Source organism: Cyrtonyx montezumae, unplaced genomic scaffold, assembly GCF_038088225.1.
Source record: "Cyrtonyx montezumae isolate F1298 unplaced genomic scaffold, pur_monq_1.0 scaffold_12, whole genome shotgun sequence".
Lineage (NCBI taxonomy): Eukaryota > Metazoa > Chordata > Aves > Galliformes > Odontophoridae > Cyrtonyx > Cyrtonyx montezumae.
This window is the reverse complement of record NW_027071848.1, coordinates 14,302,908-14,320,762: the sequence shown is the minus strand read 5'-3', so window position 1 is coordinate 14,320,762 and position 17,855 is coordinate 14,302,908. Positions and strand designations below refer to the sequence as shown.

Here is a 17,855-nt window from a genome sequence, read left to right as displayed (position 1 = left end):
AGAGCATACAACAGTTCTGCATCTTACATTGAAACGTTACAGTTATTTCAATAAGTAGAAAATTGTAGTTTACAAATGGAAGAGATCCTTCTATTAAAAAAAAAAAAGACATTTCCTCTTAGTTACCTTAAATAGCTCTTATATGCACCGTTCCACATTGTGGAAAAGCTGAAATACGCAGTCTGGACTCAACAAGAAAAACAGCACTGTATGTACTGGCACAAATACTTACATCTAGGTGTGCACAAATCAAAGAGGAGCCGGCAGCACTGTCCCAGCCAGCACAGCGCGCTCAGCTGCTCTCCACCAGGTGCTTCTACACAACTGCCAGCACAGCAGAGGTGGGAGCCTGGGGCTGTGAGTGGTGCTAAGGAGTTCCAAACTGCTTTGTCAGTCCCTACACAGAGGAATCAGAAGTACCTCCAAAAGGTGTCAGGCTGCTCCACAGGCTCACGACCGCGAGCTCACTGCAGCTGCACTCTGTATGCTCCTATGAGCAGCTTCACCTGTAAAAGCAGACACAGGTTGGACATGGGAGCATCCAGCAGACAAATGGCGTGTTTAACTGCAAGCATGCAGACTGCAGCAGCTGCAGCACAGCACGTCAGCAGGCACAACCGAGTGCGCTCTATACCTTGGCTGTAGGAGCTTCTGCTAGCCGGATAAAAAGCTTGTTAAGGCCTGCAGTTGGGCTGAAGGAATAAATAAAGTGACTGTCCTGAAAGGAAAAGAGAAGTGACAAAGTTAACAGCAGGATGGGATCCAAAGTGCCACCTGAGTCAAAGAACATGACAAGCTATGGTTGTTCCTCAGAGGATTTTTTTTAAAGTTGTGTATATTGCAGAGAAGCTTCAGTGGAATCTGCAGTCACAGAGTAAACAAAGAGGACATAAGTGCATGCACAGTGACATTTCACAGAAAAAACAAATTTACAAGATTGGTAAATATGAGGAAGGTCATTAAAATGGTTATACTAAACTTGCATTAAAAGGTGGAGAAGCAAGGTGAACTGCAGGAAGGAGGATGCTCCTTCAGATGCCAAATTCTCACCACTCTGCTCAAAGCCTCAGCTCTGACATCACTCAGTCACAGGATGGCAGAGCTGGCAGGGCCCTCCGCCTCCCCCGGCCCAACCTGGGCTCCAGCAGGGACGTGCAGAGCAGGGGGCCCACAGCTACAGCCCTGCCCTTTATGTAAGTCCTACTCCCTATGGAACCTAGGGCCTACAGGCTGTGCAGTCCTCTCCATATACAAAGAAAAATAATTAGGTTTCCTTCCAAAATTAAAAAAAAATAAAAAACAAGAAAAGCCACCTGCACCGAACAGCACCACTGTAACACTCAAAATCCAAATTAAGCCTGGGGTTGGGAACAGCCTGTTCTGCTGATAGTTTTACAGTCAATTAGTCATATGAAAAAGATTTACCAAAAATACAGGGAGCTGGAATTTGTCATTTAAAACCACAGCTTGTACACTGCATGGTCCACAGAGCCGAGCAACCACTTCTTTACCAAAGAAATTCGCATGGAAAATGAAGAGAAGAATCCCAGATCCTAGAAGGGAAAGCAATTCAGTCACACAAAGCTGAAACGGGATCCGTGACTCTGAACAACTGCAAACACCAAACTTCTGAATGCAAACAGCGAGGTACCTTTATCATCTGTACAAATATTAAACTCCAAAGGAGCACCAGAACAATATGCAGAAATCCCATCTCCCAGGCCAGACAACCTGAGCAGAGAACACAGCGGGGCTGCTCACAGGGCTGAGGGGTTCTGGCAGCTAAGTAAACCTTACACAGGTGTCAGAAAGGAAAGGAAAACATACAGTAATCCTCAGGTACAGTTCACTTTGTAGTTTCAGACTGATCTACAGGGTCTGGGATTTCTGCACAGTTTGGCTTGCCTTCTCTCTTGGTAAGGGGAGCTAAGCTCAGTCAAGTATGGGTGTTTATGAACTGCACTGAAATACAATAAGCAACAGTATTCAATATATACCAATATCACATTCCTGTATATAAATTTATATAATGCTTCCTAATTACGTAGAACGTGTCATAAAAAAAATGAGAAGATATTTACAAACCTAAACAAAAAGAACTGGACCAACATGCACAAAATCCCAGCTTCAGCAGTATTCCACCCACAGTGTGGAATCAAAGCATCACTCCTGCACTCTGTAACTCCATAACCTGAATATAAGGAGCACCCATAATATCACGTACACTCTTACATGTCATGCAAAACCATTACATATAACAGGTAATTAAGACAAAGTGCATTCAGAAACTGTGCTTATTTCACTTTTTTCCCCCCCCCTTTTTTTTTTTTTTTTTTGAAGTGAAAACCACCAGAAGCCAACACACAAGGAATCCATACCTTCAGGCACGTTCTGTGGGGGTTTATAGTTGAAGTCTGTAGAGAAGTCTGGCCCTTCACAGAGACGGTGACACGCAATTGGGAAGACTGGCTCCAGCAAAACAAGGCGAGCTTCAAAATAGTCCCTGATGGTATCTTCTGCCACTCTTGAGAGTCTGCACGAGGAAACAAGTGAGGCCTGTACTTCACACCGTTTAGTTACTTCTTCAGTCTTGAAGAGAGACTGTGCAAAGAACAATTCCAGATTTCTGCCTTGCATTCCCAGCTGTCAGGACCTCATCACCAATATTTATGCACAGATGAGCCCCAGGTCCCAGCATTCTGTTAATAAACCATTTTATCATAGACCTGTTTGTGAAATTCCCTCTGTCAGGTCCCAGCATTTCACTTTCATGGAGAAGTGCACTATAACAGACACCACAATTCTCAGTAGCCACATACTCCTTCACGTAGGAAGGTGTTGCTGAAACACCAGTGGATGCCACTGGCTGAGCAGGTACAGGTCACCCCAGTAAGATGACTGACTGCAAGTACAGGGTAAAAGCAAATAAATCACTCCTTTCATTGGACACACTATTGCTGCAATGCAATTTGCAAAGCAAGCTTTATTAAAACTAGAGAATCATTAAGGTTGGAAAAGACCACTAAGATCACCTTGCCCAACTGCCAAACCATCATCACCATGCCCAACAGCCACGCTCCTAAAAACAGCAACCATCCCATCATTCAGACAGTTTGGAAGGTGGGGGCTATTTGGGAAGGGCAGAGGCTGCTTGTGTAAGCACACAGCCTGGCCTTCAGAAGAGACACTGCACTAACAGCAGCAGCTGGCAATTTGTGAGCCACTTGCCAAGTACTGCACTTCAGAAAGCTCCTTTGACACAATGAGTTCCTGAGGGCTGGGCAGGGTAGGGGCCCTGACACCCCCTTGCGGCCTCCTGAGTCATCCTGCCAGCATGGCTCCCCTCCATGCTGCTTGAGGCCACTGCCCACAGAACCCAACCCTGACTTCCACTGGGAGGAAACCACCAGAACTGCCACGAGCCCAAAGCCACCTTGCTCAGCTTCCCTCCTAGCTAAGGGAAACAACAGCTGTTCAAGAAGCGTTTAGATGAGGTGCTAAGGGATTTGATTTAGTAGTTCAGTGGGTAGGGATAGTGATAGGAGGATGGCTGGACTAGATGATCTTGTAGGTCCTTTCCAACCTCATGTATCTATGAACCTCTGAATCTGTCTTTTTGTGGTACACTATCCCAGTTTCCAGAGATATGGTTTAGAGGCATCCAGAATCAGACACTGCAGCCAAATTATACCTCTGCAGATTTACTTAATACCTTCTTAACTCTCATACAACTACAACCATAACACCACATAATGAGATCTGTAATTCAGTCTTTTCAGGCAAAAATATCTCAGTTTCTAATGTATGGGCCATTTCAGTGGACGTCCTCTAGACCACGCTTCATGTTTCACACTGCCCCTCCCCCCCCCCTTTTTTTTTTCCATTCATCAGAAGGGGGGCACGCTCACCTCTCTGTGCTCACTGAAGCTCCTCTATCTCTGATGATCTCTACTTTCCTTCCACTTTTTTTCCCTTCATCTGTTGTTTTTTTTTTTTTTTCCACAACAGAGGAGCTAAAATGGGACGTGCTACTTAAGATGTTCAGGCAACAGGTTTACACTTTACTTTCAGCTTCACTACTACTGCACTGGCTTCCTCCCTGACTGAAAGGAAGCACTGGTTATTTACGATGAGCATAGAGGTTTTCTCAACTGACAGGAACTGTTTTGCTTGTGGCTTTGGTGATACCCCATACATCACTCTGCACTTATCAGTATTTAGTTTCACCTGACATTTCACTGGTGAAGATACACATTCAAGATTCATAAACACATTTGATGGCAGCCTCTAAACAGCAGAAGGCATCCAACAGTGAATGACAGACATTCATTTCACTGAACAGCACATGCCAAGCTTTACCAGCTCACTCCCTGCTGCCTTCCAAAACCTAACGTCGTGATTTCCTTCTCGTAGCCACGATGGGGAGGAGCTGGCATACTCCATACTTTGCTCCCCAAACCTCTCCCACTTCCCTAACTTAACCCAAGATGATTACATGCTCACTTCACCAGAACCAACTTCCAAGTACAGTTTACTCACGTTTCCAAATGACTCTTGAGCTGCTCGTACACCAGGATATTGTTACACTGCTTAGCAAAGTGCAGTGCACTGTTCTGATGCTTGGACAGAATGTTACAGTCCGCCCCACTTTCAATCATAAGCCGCACGATGTCCGAATTTCCTCTTTTACATGCCTGGCCAAGCAACGACAGGGGACAATGGGCAACAACAAACCCCATTAAATCAGAGCACGACACTGAAGAGGCATTTCAATCCAAAGTTAGTTACAGCTCAAAACAAGTTCAAACTATTGCCCCATGAATGCTAACAAATCAATCTACCTGATCCCACAGAAGGAACACCGGGGTCACCAAATGGACAAATTAAAAGAGAAAAGTTCTCTGGAAAGATCTAATCTGCAAAAGTATACCAACTGTAAAGTGTACCGAGTAAATGGATTTCTGTAGGAGCATTCAGAATGTCTGAAGGAACACTTCCAAGTGTCTGTTTTTAGAAATGTCAGTATAAATGTTATTTTAGACATACAGAAAAGGAATTTACCCCAAATTGTCACCTTGCTGTTAGACAGTCACTGTATTAACTGCTGACATGCCCAAAGCTCTCAGCATTACCTACAGCAAAACGTCCACAGGAGCCTTAGGTGAAGACTTGAAAAAGGCACTGGAACATCTAAAGAAAGCTTTACTTTGAGGAGTGCACACATGCTCCAGGCAGCTTGTTTCCAAATACTTCACTGATGAACGTCCCTATGAGGCCTTTCAGCAGTCATCAGCTGACATCTGTTTGAGACTATGAACTTTCTCAATCCATGATCTTCCATCAACAAACAAAACCAAAACAAATATTCCCCCTTAACAGATAAAACAAAAAAGAAAAAAAGAGAAAGCACTGGAACTTTCCCCCTCTTTTTAGAGATCAGAACCAGCTCCTAGAGTTAAGTGAGAAGTAACAGTGAGGTGATAAGTGCACTTGTATGTTGATGCAGACACAGCTAAGCTTGTTCCAGTAACTTCCTGGAAGTGAGGACACTACTCACTCACTCATCTGCACAGCAAAACAAATACATGGAGTAATTCTCTCTCCATAGGCTGCCAGTGAGAGGGTATTAAGAAAATACCCTTGAAAAACGATGAAGGTCAAAAACAGGAGGCAGGCAGATGACAGAGGAAACCACAAGTGTCACTATTCTCCTTCATGGAAGATGTGAATTCCCTAGGCTCCAGGCAGGTTAACAGAGTAACATTGCTCTGAACAGAAAAGCTCTCGTAATCTCCTCTGTAAACAAACTGACTTGAACAGCCTTCATAAAAATACAGCAAGTTCACCAGGAACACAAACTTCAGCAGAATTATGAGATATAAGCCAAAAAATAACCTATCAAGAGGGGCACGGACTGCTTTAAGGGTCTCAGAATTTTCCCATTACAACAAAATAAAAACCAACGAGCCAAACAAACAGCAATAACAAAACAGCATTTCCCTACGATGGAAAGACAGCAGCCATCACAGCATTCAAGTGGTCATTTTCTCCACAGTTTTCATTTTCCTGCTGACAGAAATTATTTCAGTTTCAGGACCATTTCTGCATTTCTTTGACCCAAGCAGCAGAAGAGGATGATGAACCACACTTCACGTTGATGATGCTGTTTAAATATAACAGTAAATTAAAAATCTACTAAAACATTGCCTCATGTAACTGAGAGTAGTACTTGTACTTCAGGGTAGTCTCAGCTAAATCAACTCTGAAAACACACTTATGTCTTCCATACACTATTAATAATCAACAACAATTGGCAAATTAAACCATGTCAGGACAAAGATTGAGTTTACCTTCATTAGAGCAGTCTCACCACTGCTCTGCTGCATGTTGACATATGCCCCAGCTTCCAGAAGAATAGCCACTGTTGTTAGAAAATTCTTTAAAATAAAAAAAAGCCACAAGACAAGTAGGAATAACATTCAGTCTTCATATCAAAATACAAGCATGATGCACATCACAATGCTGTTCTCTTCCACCGCTCATCAATTTAGACTGGGGCAAATGCCAGAAGTGTTTACAGCTCTTACTTTTTACTAAAGCTTGTAATAACAAACAGCCTAGGGAAGGAGGGGGACACCCCAAACCAAACAGTATGTTTGCATTAATCACCAAAGAGGAATCAAGCTCCCTTTTGGCCTCATACCTCCACTACCAGGGAAAGTAAGTGAACCAACATGAACAGAGGACATTACCGAACATCCTTTACCTCAGTAGTCAAGTCAAGCTGGCCTCAGATTGAGAAGAGCCTGCCACTATCTCCATTCCCCTGCTCTCAAGTAGCAAACCCTGCTTCATCAGAGATTTGCTCTCCAAGTTTCCCAAGTTTAGATCCTGTGTATCTAAATAAATTAAAAAACAATTCTACTGCAAGAACTTCAGAAAGAGAAATTTATAGGTACTGCTTGCATCAGCTTTCCTTCCAAGTTGCCCTATATTCCCTGCATAGAAGGTTCTACTATCACCCACAGGATTTACTTAGCTTACAGTAACCACAGCCACCAATATTATGCAGTGAAGGTCATCCTGCTGTATCCTGCTAATTACTTAAGGACCACTCAAGGGAGGCAGAAAAAAAGGATACTACTTTTACATCTAGTAAGAGTCAAGAACTACAAGTCAAGAACTACAACTATGACAATGACTGAGCCAACCTTTTCAGCTGCATGTATCAATGCAGTTGTTCCATTCTTCTGTCTGCCATTAACTTTGGCTCCCTTCCTGATAAGGACCCTGAGGAGGTCATCATGCCCACCAGCAGCAGCAAGCATTACTAGAGTCATTCCACTCGAATCCTGCAACATCAATCACTGCCATAAAAATCGAGTACTTGAAGATAAATCACAGCTGCAAGACAAAGAATGCAAATGCAGCAACAGGTCTAAGATTCTCCTCCCCAGCATCAGAATTCACACATACATGACTGCCAGACACTGACAAACTCTCACCACACTCCTCTCTCTTGCTCCAGAACGCGAACGAAAAACAGAATGAGCCAGAAAAAGAGGCAGTGAGGTATATGATAGCAGAAGAGCAAGACAGTGGAAAAAGAAATTGGCAAATGCTGGAAAAACACCCGAGTGTTTTTTGGATTTTATCTGAATAAAAACAAGAAGAGATTTCTGTGAGCAGTCAGTCTCTCTTCACTCATCATTACATTTTCCACCAAACACTACAATTCAAAAGGCACATGCTTGCCACAGTTCATTTTGCATCCTGTTCTACCATGAAACAGAAGTTTTAGCACTATGAGCAGTCCTTAAAATGTTGGATTTTAATTCTCCAGAAGGGGCAGATTTGTTGCAGATGCAGCTACTAGGATGCTTCTGTGAAAATTCACTTGTTCCAAGGAAGCAGGGAACAAATACTGACACCTTTTACTTTGTGCTCCTCTTCCACCCACTGTGCTTTTTCTTTGAATTTGCTATTAGCCAACAAGAGAGAACTCCTCAAACAGTCCAAATCTGTACACTCCCCCATCCGCTAACTGTATTACAGAAAAATTACCTCTTGGTCCAGATTATATTCCTCACTTGAAGAAAGTGCCATCTTTACTGTCATATAATCTCCACTTTTGACAGCATCCCTCAGGAGGGCTAGAAAATAAATTTAATGCAGGTATAGCATATTTCACTTTGAGATGCTGGCTAAGAAAGGTCCAGTCCTCCCAACAACTACTTACTATTGGATATTGGTTCTGTTGAGATGTGATTCTCATCTTCTCCATCAAGATGCTTCTGAAAGTCTTCTAGTGTTAGCCATTCTAACTGCATGTCCATACCCAAACTCAAGACTTGCTGCTTACCATCTATCATTTATAAAAGAAAGCAATAAAATAAGTAACAAATAACTTAGGAATTATCAAGTGACTCGCTGCCTGACATTACCTCAGTAATCAGCAGCACAACCTGCTACTTTTTATTCAAACATACTCTGGAAGCCAATGTGAAATGGTTCCAAACAATGAAAGCCATGTTGCAAAGCAGACAAAATGCTTTTGCTTGAAAGAAGACGCTTGCTGCATGGCATTAGGCTGAAGCGGTGAGATGGAGAACACTCACTGCTATAACAGCAGAAATATACCAGGAACACACTGATATGCTGAAAAATTAGCAGTGAGTCTCAAAAGAAAGCACTGGTTCAGCCTGCTGGGGGCAGTAAGAACTGCAGCATTAAAAGATGAAAGCAAAAATGGAGACAGCATTAAATGCAAGCGCTCGTCCTTCTCCTAGATGTGGTTCTACAGCTCACCAGAGTTCTCCACTTGACACACATCCACTACTTCTCGACCACCTCCTGCAGCCGCGTAATTCCATGTTTCTGTTTCATCTTTTAAGCTCCTCCTCTCCTTGTGCACCTTGCTGTCTTTTAATTTTACTTCTTCTATGAATTTATATTCTAGCGAGGGTTCTTCTCTCTTGCAGAGATTCTCACAGCATTCCTTTTTTTCTTCTGAAGCTACATTAAACGTGTCAAGTGCACTTTTGGTGTCCTTATAGCCTAGAACATTAAGACAGTTACCAAGAATGACTTCTTGAGCTTTTACATAACAAAATTTAAATGAGTGACCGTAGCCCATTTAGTAAAGGTCTATTCTCTCTTCCTAAGTTAATCATTGCTGAAGTATGCTTAACAAAAAAGCCAACATCAGGGACAGCTAGTTCACCTTCAGTGACCCTGCTAAGTCTGGGCTCTGACTGCTTCCTACTTAATACTGACTTCTTATGAAATTTAGTTTAGAATTATGCAGAAATTACTACTTTGAAGAAGTGTTTCAGTACCTGTGACAGCCAAAGATCACAGTGCTGTAAACACAACAGGTACTACTTCTCTTGAGCACAGTCAAGCATCTATTGTCCTTTAAGTGAAAGGTGTTTCTCTGCCAATAGCTTTTAAAGCACCACAGCTCCTCCTATACCCATTCAGAATGCCAAAGTTGGAGCTAACAAGTTCTCTCAGTTCATCCTTATCAGAGTAACAAGGAACCTCATACTGGATAGAATGCCCCAGAATTAACATTAACACCCCATCACACAACTAAGAACTTAAGTCCGCTCATCCAAAAAGATGGTTGTCACTGATGTGATAAAGAAGCATAGTTAACACTAAATGAAAAAGGACAAAATCTTGACTTGTCTATAAAAACATTACAGTCTTTATAAACTGTCACTCCTCACACAGCATTCTCATAAAGCCATAAAAGAGCAGGCTTCCATTCTTAAAAGGAAAGCAGAAATTACTTCTGTGGCACATATTAGGAGTGTCATACTGCATCTGCCCTTAGGGGATAAGAGGAGACAGCCTTAAAGGGTGTTCCCTTTCTCTTTTAAGCAATTAACACTTACTTTTTAGGACCTTCTGCTCTCTTCTGCTCTTTTCTTCTTTTTCAGACTCTTTTTTTAGAGATTTTTCTTTCATTTCAGTTTTCTTTACTTCTTTCTCCTGTTATTAAGAAAAAGGATCACATAAGAGTGGTAGGGAGAAAGTGGAAAACTGCTTCTTTTCACTGCTCCAGTTATATGACATGATTAACCCTACTGAAAACTTGCAGACAGCAGTCTTATGGACACCCGTAAGAAAAGAATTAAATGAGATGGGAGCTGCTCTGGGAAGGTTTCTTCAGTAAGAGGAAAAGATCTTACTTCCCAATTAAGGAACTCCAGTTTGGAGTTGTACAGCATCCCAGCCACGTGAGCTGCTTGCACAAACCAAAACCAGCACACATTTGAAATGAGGCTGTGTTACAATTTCCTAAAATTCTCAGCAAAGAGAAAACATCCCAGGAAACCACTCCATTGAACAGCCTGAGTCTGAAACATTCACTGGTGCAGCATTTGTGACTGCACAGCAAACAGAAACCAGAACTCTCCCTCAGAAGTGATCTCTCCAGTAAAACTGAGATATGACAGCTGAAATACCAAAGTACCAAATAAGGAGACTACAAATCAAGGAGGCACAAATAAACATTCAAGTCCTTAAGCGATCACAGAATCATTAATGCTGCCATTTCTTGGGAAGGTAATAAACTAAATGAATTTAGTACACTGTGCAGCCTTCCTTCCCTGCCCTCAAAACTGCAGGTTTTGCTGACAGACACGATGAACCAGGCAAATGTCATCCCAGGCAGGTGCCCACAGAAGGAGCAGACAACTGAAAGGATTAGCAGACACTGCTAAGCACACGGGCCGTTAAAGAAGTTTCTTTCTGTTCCAGATTTCCCAATGTGGATGAGATGCACCATGTACACTACACAATCATGTTTAAGAGGTAAATCAAAGGAAGAAAAGATGAATCACGCACAATGACACCAAACAGAGAATACTGTACCACAGATTGACATGACAATGTTCTGAAATTGAGAAGAGTCAGGCACCTGAAACAAAGGCCACACTTTTCCTTCACAAGAACAATACATTCAGGCCCACAACTTCCTGAAGCACAGCGAACCCCAAAGCTCAGCAGTGAGCCCACCCTCATGGTGAGTCCACAGGTGCTCTGACAGTAACTGGCCAGATACAGATAACAGCATTTGAGCCCCCGGGAGATGGACAGCAAAAAGCAGAATGCCTTCCCAGCTTTGCTGGTATGTTCCAAGAACTTGAGAAGTCACACATACATCTGACAGTGCCAGCTGAAAAGCAGTAAGAAAACCGACCTTGCCTGGCTACTGATGTCTTTGTATTTGGGGTGATGGGGTTTGTACACTGTTAGTAACAAAGAATTCCAATGATGTATCTGATTATCCGATGCTGCTCTCATAGGAAGAGATACTATAGCCCCAAACTCTGAGAAAATACTTGGAATAAATGCAGGGCTGTACCATTTCAGTTAGTTACTACTGAACAGAAAATGAGTTAAATAGCTGTGTGAAACCAGCTGAGCCCCACAGCTATTGCTTAACCTTGTTTACAAGAGCTTCGGCCACTAACCTCCCACAGAAAGAGTACTTTGTGTAGCTCAGCTCTGAGGTTACTCCATGCAATACTTCTATTCTCCGTCCAAAACAAATCAACGTGCTTACATTAAGGTGCCTACCCCACACAGACAGCAGCCTCACACAGAGCCCGCAGCTGAACCTACAGAAATAAGACACTTGTCACCACAGAATTATGGCCTCAGAAGCAGCGGGACACAATCCAACAAGCACCAAGGTGCTGTGGCTGCAGTCCAGTTACAAATCGGGAAGGAGTTTCCCTGGGCAGCCAATGCTTCTTTTTTAAGACCTGCAAACTGTATTAGAACAGTCTGTAGAAGCTGAAAAAGACATTCTCCACACGCAGATTTTCCTCGTAAACATTCTAGAAATATCCCTTTATTCCCCACATACACAATTACATTTTTAAATGCTATTTTATCTTCTTGTTTTTCTTAAAACATCATTGCACTAAATAGGAGAAATTAAACAGCCCGTTAGCATTTGATTAGCTGCTTTGTTAGAAGGGGTACAGCATCTGTAATTATGTGCCACCAAGTTGTGCAACTCAGCATCTGAAAGCAGCACAGGAATTCCAACAAGACAAGACAAGCTGGACAATTATCTGGGAGATTTGGGTTTAGAAGCAATTTCAGCATTCCAGTTCTCTGGGAGCTGCTCACACATGAAGCATAACAGAGTGGATGGCTTCTGAGGGAAATCAAGTGCTCATCTTATCTCAGAAGCATACTCCACTGCACAGCTTGATAGCTGCTCTAAGAGTGAATGCCTTACTATGCAAGTAGACAAAAGCCAAACTGAGGCAGCTGCTGAAGGTGGGAGAAACAAGCGGCTACAGAGGACAGCACGCATCTGCAGAACAGAAGTTTTCATTTTAAGTACGTTCACACAGCAAAAGAGAGTCACATTTTCATACCTAAAAAACACTCTTCTCTTTCAAAGCACTCCCCTCCTCCTAACACCACTTACCTCCTCAGCTGAGTCTGTGGACTTGCACCCCTTCTCCTCAGCGCTCACCTTCAAAGCCTTCTGCATCGACACAGGAGCAGCTGCCACCTTCTCCAGCTCTGCAGCCACCACTTTTACTTTTTCTTGACTTTTCTGCTTTTTGAGCGTGCTTTTCTTCTCCAAACAGCCTTCCTTGATTTCCACTTTTCTACCTTCCTCTTTGTAATCTTCCATTTTCTGATTCTTTTTCTTCTTCCTTTTAACCTTAACCTCAGCACTCCCATCTTCATTACTCACTGATCCATCAAGCTGTCTGTTGGCAATGGAATCTTTTTCAGCAATTTCTTCTTCCACCCCCTCTTTTTCACATTTTACTTGCTGTTCTTCCTCTTTATTTTCAGAGTGTAAGACTGGACTTTCATTATCAATTTCTTGAAAAAGTGCACCATCTAAAGCACTCTGCTCCAAGTCAGCTGGAACATCCCCTTGCTTCTCCTTCCATGACTTTTTACTTTCTCTAGAATCTTCTTTAGTTTTTATTTTTACATCTTTAACTTCTCCCTTTTTTTTCTTGACTTCTTTACTATCTTCTTTCTTTTGCTTCTTTGGATCCTTTGAATCTTCCTTGGTTTCTGAAGTTCTTTTTTTGGGTTTTGAATCCAAACCCAAAGTATCTGAGGAACTTTCACATTCTGTCCTGGCTTTTTCTTTGACTTTTGCAGACTTTGACTTTTTCTTCTTCGGGTCATCCGCACTTCTATCCTCTCCCTCTTTTGACTTTTTCTTTTTCTTCTTTGATGAAACATCATCTTTCATTTCGTTTCGCCCATCATTGTCAGATTCTGCTTCAAACACATCATCGTTTAGAGAAAGTTTCTAAAAGATAGGGGAAAAAAAAGAAAATATTTCTTTCCCCATTAAACTGTATCACCTTAATGTAAGCCGTACAAAACTGGCAGTGGTCACGCTTGGGAAAAGTAAGCTGCTTTTTATACTCCGCAGACAACATCCCTTGCAGCCAAATCATAAAATTCATAAGCACAACTCTAGCTCTTCCTACACTGCATTGTATTACTGGCTGCCTGAAGGAGAACTAGCACATAAAGAAGCAAAGCAAACCAAACCAACTGGATGCCCAGCAGCTCACTTCCAGAACCAATCTCAGTTTCATTTGTTTTACACCAAAATGATTACTCTGATTTTACGAAGTTTATCTACAGATTTCTCACAATGTACCAGCTTTGAAAAATGAAATCTCACGTAGGATTCCGAAAACAACTGAGCAGTTAAACAGAAACAAACAAGAGAAAGCTGCCTCCCTTCAATGAAGTTCTCTTTATTTCTGTTCTCTAACTTTTACTTCTTAACCATTAAATAAATCTGTTACAAGAAGGAGGGTGAAAAGAGCAGTGCCCATCTTCAGTGCCAGTACGCCTGTGAGCAGGGAAAAGGGGCTGCTTCTGTTGTCAGAAAATAACCACACACCATCTCCTCAGTTTCTAATGAAATATGAAGTTTCATACGGATTCAGACTCTGTGAGCGAAACTGTCAAATTGAAAAGGCTCCTTAACCAGACAATAGCAACAGTATTTGATGTCTGCTGGAAGAAAAAGCCTTTAGTCATCACTTCCACACCCCAAGTGCCTGGCATTCCCGTGCCCGCCATGAGAAGGGCCTATGCAGGCAGCACACCCTGTACTGAGGAGAGCAAGAGGAGGAACGCACCTGGAGGTCCTTCCTCACAGGCTTTGGCTTTGTGTCCACAAGCTTTCTTCTGAATTCAAGCAGCACTTCTTTGCAGTCTTCCAAATGAACCTCTGGTTCCCAGGTATCGTCATCAGAGGTATAGCCCTTCCACCGGACCTTGTACAGAACGATACCCTGTAAGAGAAAAACCACAACAGCAAACACGTCACAGCACAGCACTATTCCACCCACCCAACCCCTGTGGCTCTCAGCGGATCATCATTCTGTACATATGCACACAAGCATAACAGAAGTTCAACCCAATGCTGACATTAGCATTTCTAGACTTACTTCCATCAGTATCACATTCTGAAATATAGAGCTGCTATAAAACTTCTCAGGAGTCGGAGTGGTTTTATCCCAAATATTTGTGACGCACTTTTTCCTTCTGAACGCGACGCATACCCCCAGATGTTTTATTGGGATTGATTTTCTGACTGTTATGAAAATAGGTTTTAATGCTTCTTCTACACAAGTTTGAACCGCTTCTCTTTGGTGAAGAAGAGAATTTTAAACCTGAAGATTTGCAATACAGTAGCACTGCTCACTCAGCACCAAATTGGAATTTATAATGCATTAGATTTACAATCAATGCCACTTCTGATAAACTGCAATACCAACAATCAGAAATGAGAGCCTCCCAGTGAGAACAAGACAAATCTGGATTTAGCCAAAACCTGAGTATGCATATCTCTGAGTCAGATACAAAGATAATGATAAAAGATTGCAATGGCAGCCCCAGATCTGTTATTTCATCAGTATCCAAGCTGTCATTGTGGTTTCAGCCTAAGTAACGCCACCAGATTAAAAGTCTGCTAGCATTAAGGGGAGAAGAAAGGGGAAAAAAATAACGAAGTGGTGGTAACAATGTAAGCTTTCCACTAAAGCATGCCTTGACTTTCTCTAAAATAAATCCAGCAGCCCAAATCTTCACATTTCTCAGCACGGCCTCCTTTCCCTGCTGAGAGGCCAGGCTTTTGGCTTGGCAGGAGCACAACCTGCTGCAGCCAGGCAAGCAGTACTCTGTGCTGCTGATAAGCAACTATCATTGTTGTTAAGTGTGCTGTCTCTGGAGAAGCAGGACAGCAGTGCCTCTGTCTCACTGGAGAACAAAGTCAACAAATCCAAGGGGAACGTCACCTTGCAGCTGGTCACTTCAGTGGAATTTTAACGCAGCACAGAAGCTCTTCAAACACTTGGAATTCCTGCTGCTACCTTCCTGGAGCAGGACAAGCTCACCTTTGCCTGCAAGCAGGCAGCTCCCCAGCCCACTCTCATCCCTGGAGGACTGTCTGCTCCACTCACCCATCACTACCAGGCACACAGTGCCAGCACAGGAGGTGGCAGAGCTTCTCTATGCAGTACCCTCCAGTTCCCACATCTGCAGACACGGCACAGGAGCCCAGAGCCAGCCTCATCCTCATTGGCTCTGTGCACCTGTCCCAGCTTTGAAACACACCTGAAAAGCATCAGCCTAAAGCTGACTGTACATTACACAGCCCACTGAATGCAGCATACAGCGTTTTCCATGCATTTCAGGTACAAGTGATTACCTGCCACGCCCTGCATACCTGTAGCACAGAGGCACAGCCCCCATTTGAGAGCCACAGAAAGGGTCTGGAGCAACCACAGCACGCAGGACCAACATGTATCAGGCAAGCAAACGTTCTGTGTGGCCACATTCTCCAACCCAGCCTGGAAACCTCCAGTGTGCACAGCACAGAGCAGTCTGCCACTGGCCTGTACACAGCAGATTGTTTTAGGAGATGTTACTCATTGTATACACAGAATCACGGAATTGTTTGAGTTGGAGGAGGCCTTTGAAGGCCATCTAGTCCAACCCCCCTGAATGAATCAGGTTGCTCAGAGCCCCATGCAGTCTGACCTTGAACATCTCCAGGGATGGGGCATCCACCACCTCTCTAGGCAACCTATGCCAGTGCCTCACCACCCTCATTGTAAAAAACTTCTTATATCCAATCTAGATCTCCTCTCTTTTAGTTTGAAGCCACTTCCCCTTGACCTATCACCATAGACCCTGCTAAAGAGCCTGTCCCCTTCTTTCCCGTAGCTTCCCTTTAGAAACCTAAAGGCCACTCTGAGGTCACCAACCTGTCCTCATTAGAGAGGTGTTCCACCCCTTGGGTCAGTTTTGTGACACTCCTCTGGACACACTCCAACAGCTCCATGTCTCTCCTGTACAAAGGACTCCACATCTGGACACAGTACTCCAGGTGAAGCTTTACCAGCGCAGAGCAGAAAAGCAGGATCACCTCCCTGAGGTATTCTGGCACTCTTCAGAAGTGTGTGCAGAGCACCATCGTCCTCAAGGAGGATGATTTTCAGACTCCTCACTGTTAAGAAGAGTCAGTTTGGCTTGAAAGCAAGAGCACTATTGTGGCTACTACCTCATACCTCCACAGCATAATACTCTGAAGCCGTGGACATATTTTAGCCAAGATGACACAACTAAACCACTGTAACATCATAAATACATAAAGCAGTTCTTCACCTGAAGGTTCCTCAACCTCAGGGATTTGTACCCTGATACTCCATAGGAAGCAGGTGGACATCCACACCTGTATGACTCTCGCTGACACCTACTATCAAATTATAAGCTACTTATAATAAATAAGTAGGAAAAACGAAAATTGTTTTTAAAAAACTGTGTTATTTGTTGCTTGTGAAATTTAGGCAATTTCTGAAAGATGCTGAGGCCCTGAAGCATGTCCAGAGAAGGGCAACAAAGCTGTGAAAGGTTTGGAGCACAAGGCTTATGGGGTGTGGCTGAGGGAACGGGGATTGTTCAGTCTGGAGGAGACTCAGGGGAGGCCTTACTGCCCTTTGCAAGCGCCTGAAAGGAGGCTGTGGGGGTCGGCCAATTGGCCACTGCCTAACAGTGGCAGCACCAGAGGGAACGGCCACCCTCTGCACCTGATGCAGCAGGGGTAATCCAGGCTGGGGGTCAGGAACCACCTCCCAGTGGGAGCAGTGAGGCAGTGGCTCAACTGCGCGGGGAGGAGCTGCAGTCACTGTCCCCAGAGGGGTTCGGACACGAGGAGATGCGCCGCTGAGGGACGCGGGGCACGGAGGGGATGGGCCGGCGGTGGGACCGCACGATCTTAGAGATCTCTTCCAGGGAAGGACTGCCATGAAAGCACACAGGCTGCAGTCCCGCCCGGCGCAGCCCTCCGCGGCCGTTATTGCAGCGGCAGAAAGCGCGCGGTCCGTAGCGGCCCTCTCACAGCCGCCCGCCCCGAGTCCCGCACCCTGGGCGCTCACCTCCTCGGTCTTCACGTCGAGGATCTTCTCCACCTCGAACACGTCCTCCTCCTCCTCTTCGCTCTCACCGCCGGTCGCGGCCGCGGCCCCGCCACCGCCACCGTCCACCACCTCGTTTTCCCCGTCCCCGGCCGCCGCCGCCGCCGTCCCCTCCTCTTCCCCCGCCCCCTCCAGCCTCGCCGCCACCGCCTCAGCCCCGCTCGCCGCCGCCATTTTGGGCCGAGTTTCAAACAGCAACGGGAAAAAGAGGCTGCGACACTCACCGCAGCCAATCGAAGCCCGCGACGTCACGGGAGGGGCGGGGCCTGCCGGCCTCGCTGCACTCAGCGCGCGGAGCTTCCCGCCGCTGTTCGTGTGAGGTGCTTTGCTCGTGGCCCTGGCGCACTC

The 17,855-nt window shown here is 44.4% G+C and overlaps 1 protein-coding gene across 3 annotated transcripts; it reads right to left on the bottom strand.

Moving 5' to 3' along the window:
* Positions 1 to 385: 385 nt before the first annotated feature.
* Positions 386 to 17,696, bottom strand: MPHOSPH8 (M-phase phosphoprotein 8). 3 transcript variants are annotated; one of them, XM_065730096.1, is made up of 14 exons: positions 17,469 to 17,696; positions 14,166 to 14,321; positions 12,461 to 13,315; positions 9,903 to 9,999; positions 8,809 to 9,057; positions 8,240 to 8,365; positions 8,065 to 8,153; positions 7,212 to 7,352; positions 6,351 to 6,437; positions 4,540 to 4,694; positions 2,379 to 2,533; positions 1,426 to 1,553; positions 635 to 718; positions 387 to 506 (listed from the first exon to the last, which is right to left on the bottom strand). In XM_065730096.1, the coding sequence occupies exons 1-14, from the start codon at positions 17,679 to 17,681 to the stop codon at positions 465 to 467; spliced, it is 2,577 nt and encodes an 858-aa protein (XP_065586168.1). In that variant the 5' UTR covers positions 17,682 to 17,696; the 3' UTR covers positions 387 to 464. The 3 variants fall into 3 exon arrangements, with proteins under 3 accessions (XP_065586170.1, XP_065586168.1, XP_065586169.1); XM_065730098.1 differs by lacking the exon at positions 8,809 to 9,057 and having other exon boundaries at positions 386 to 506; XM_065730097.1 differs by lacking the exons at positions 387 to 506; positions 635 to 718; positions 1,426 to 1,553 and adding an exon at positions 1,770 to 1,962.
* Between the last annotated feature and the right edge of the window lie 159 nt (positions 17,697 to 17,855).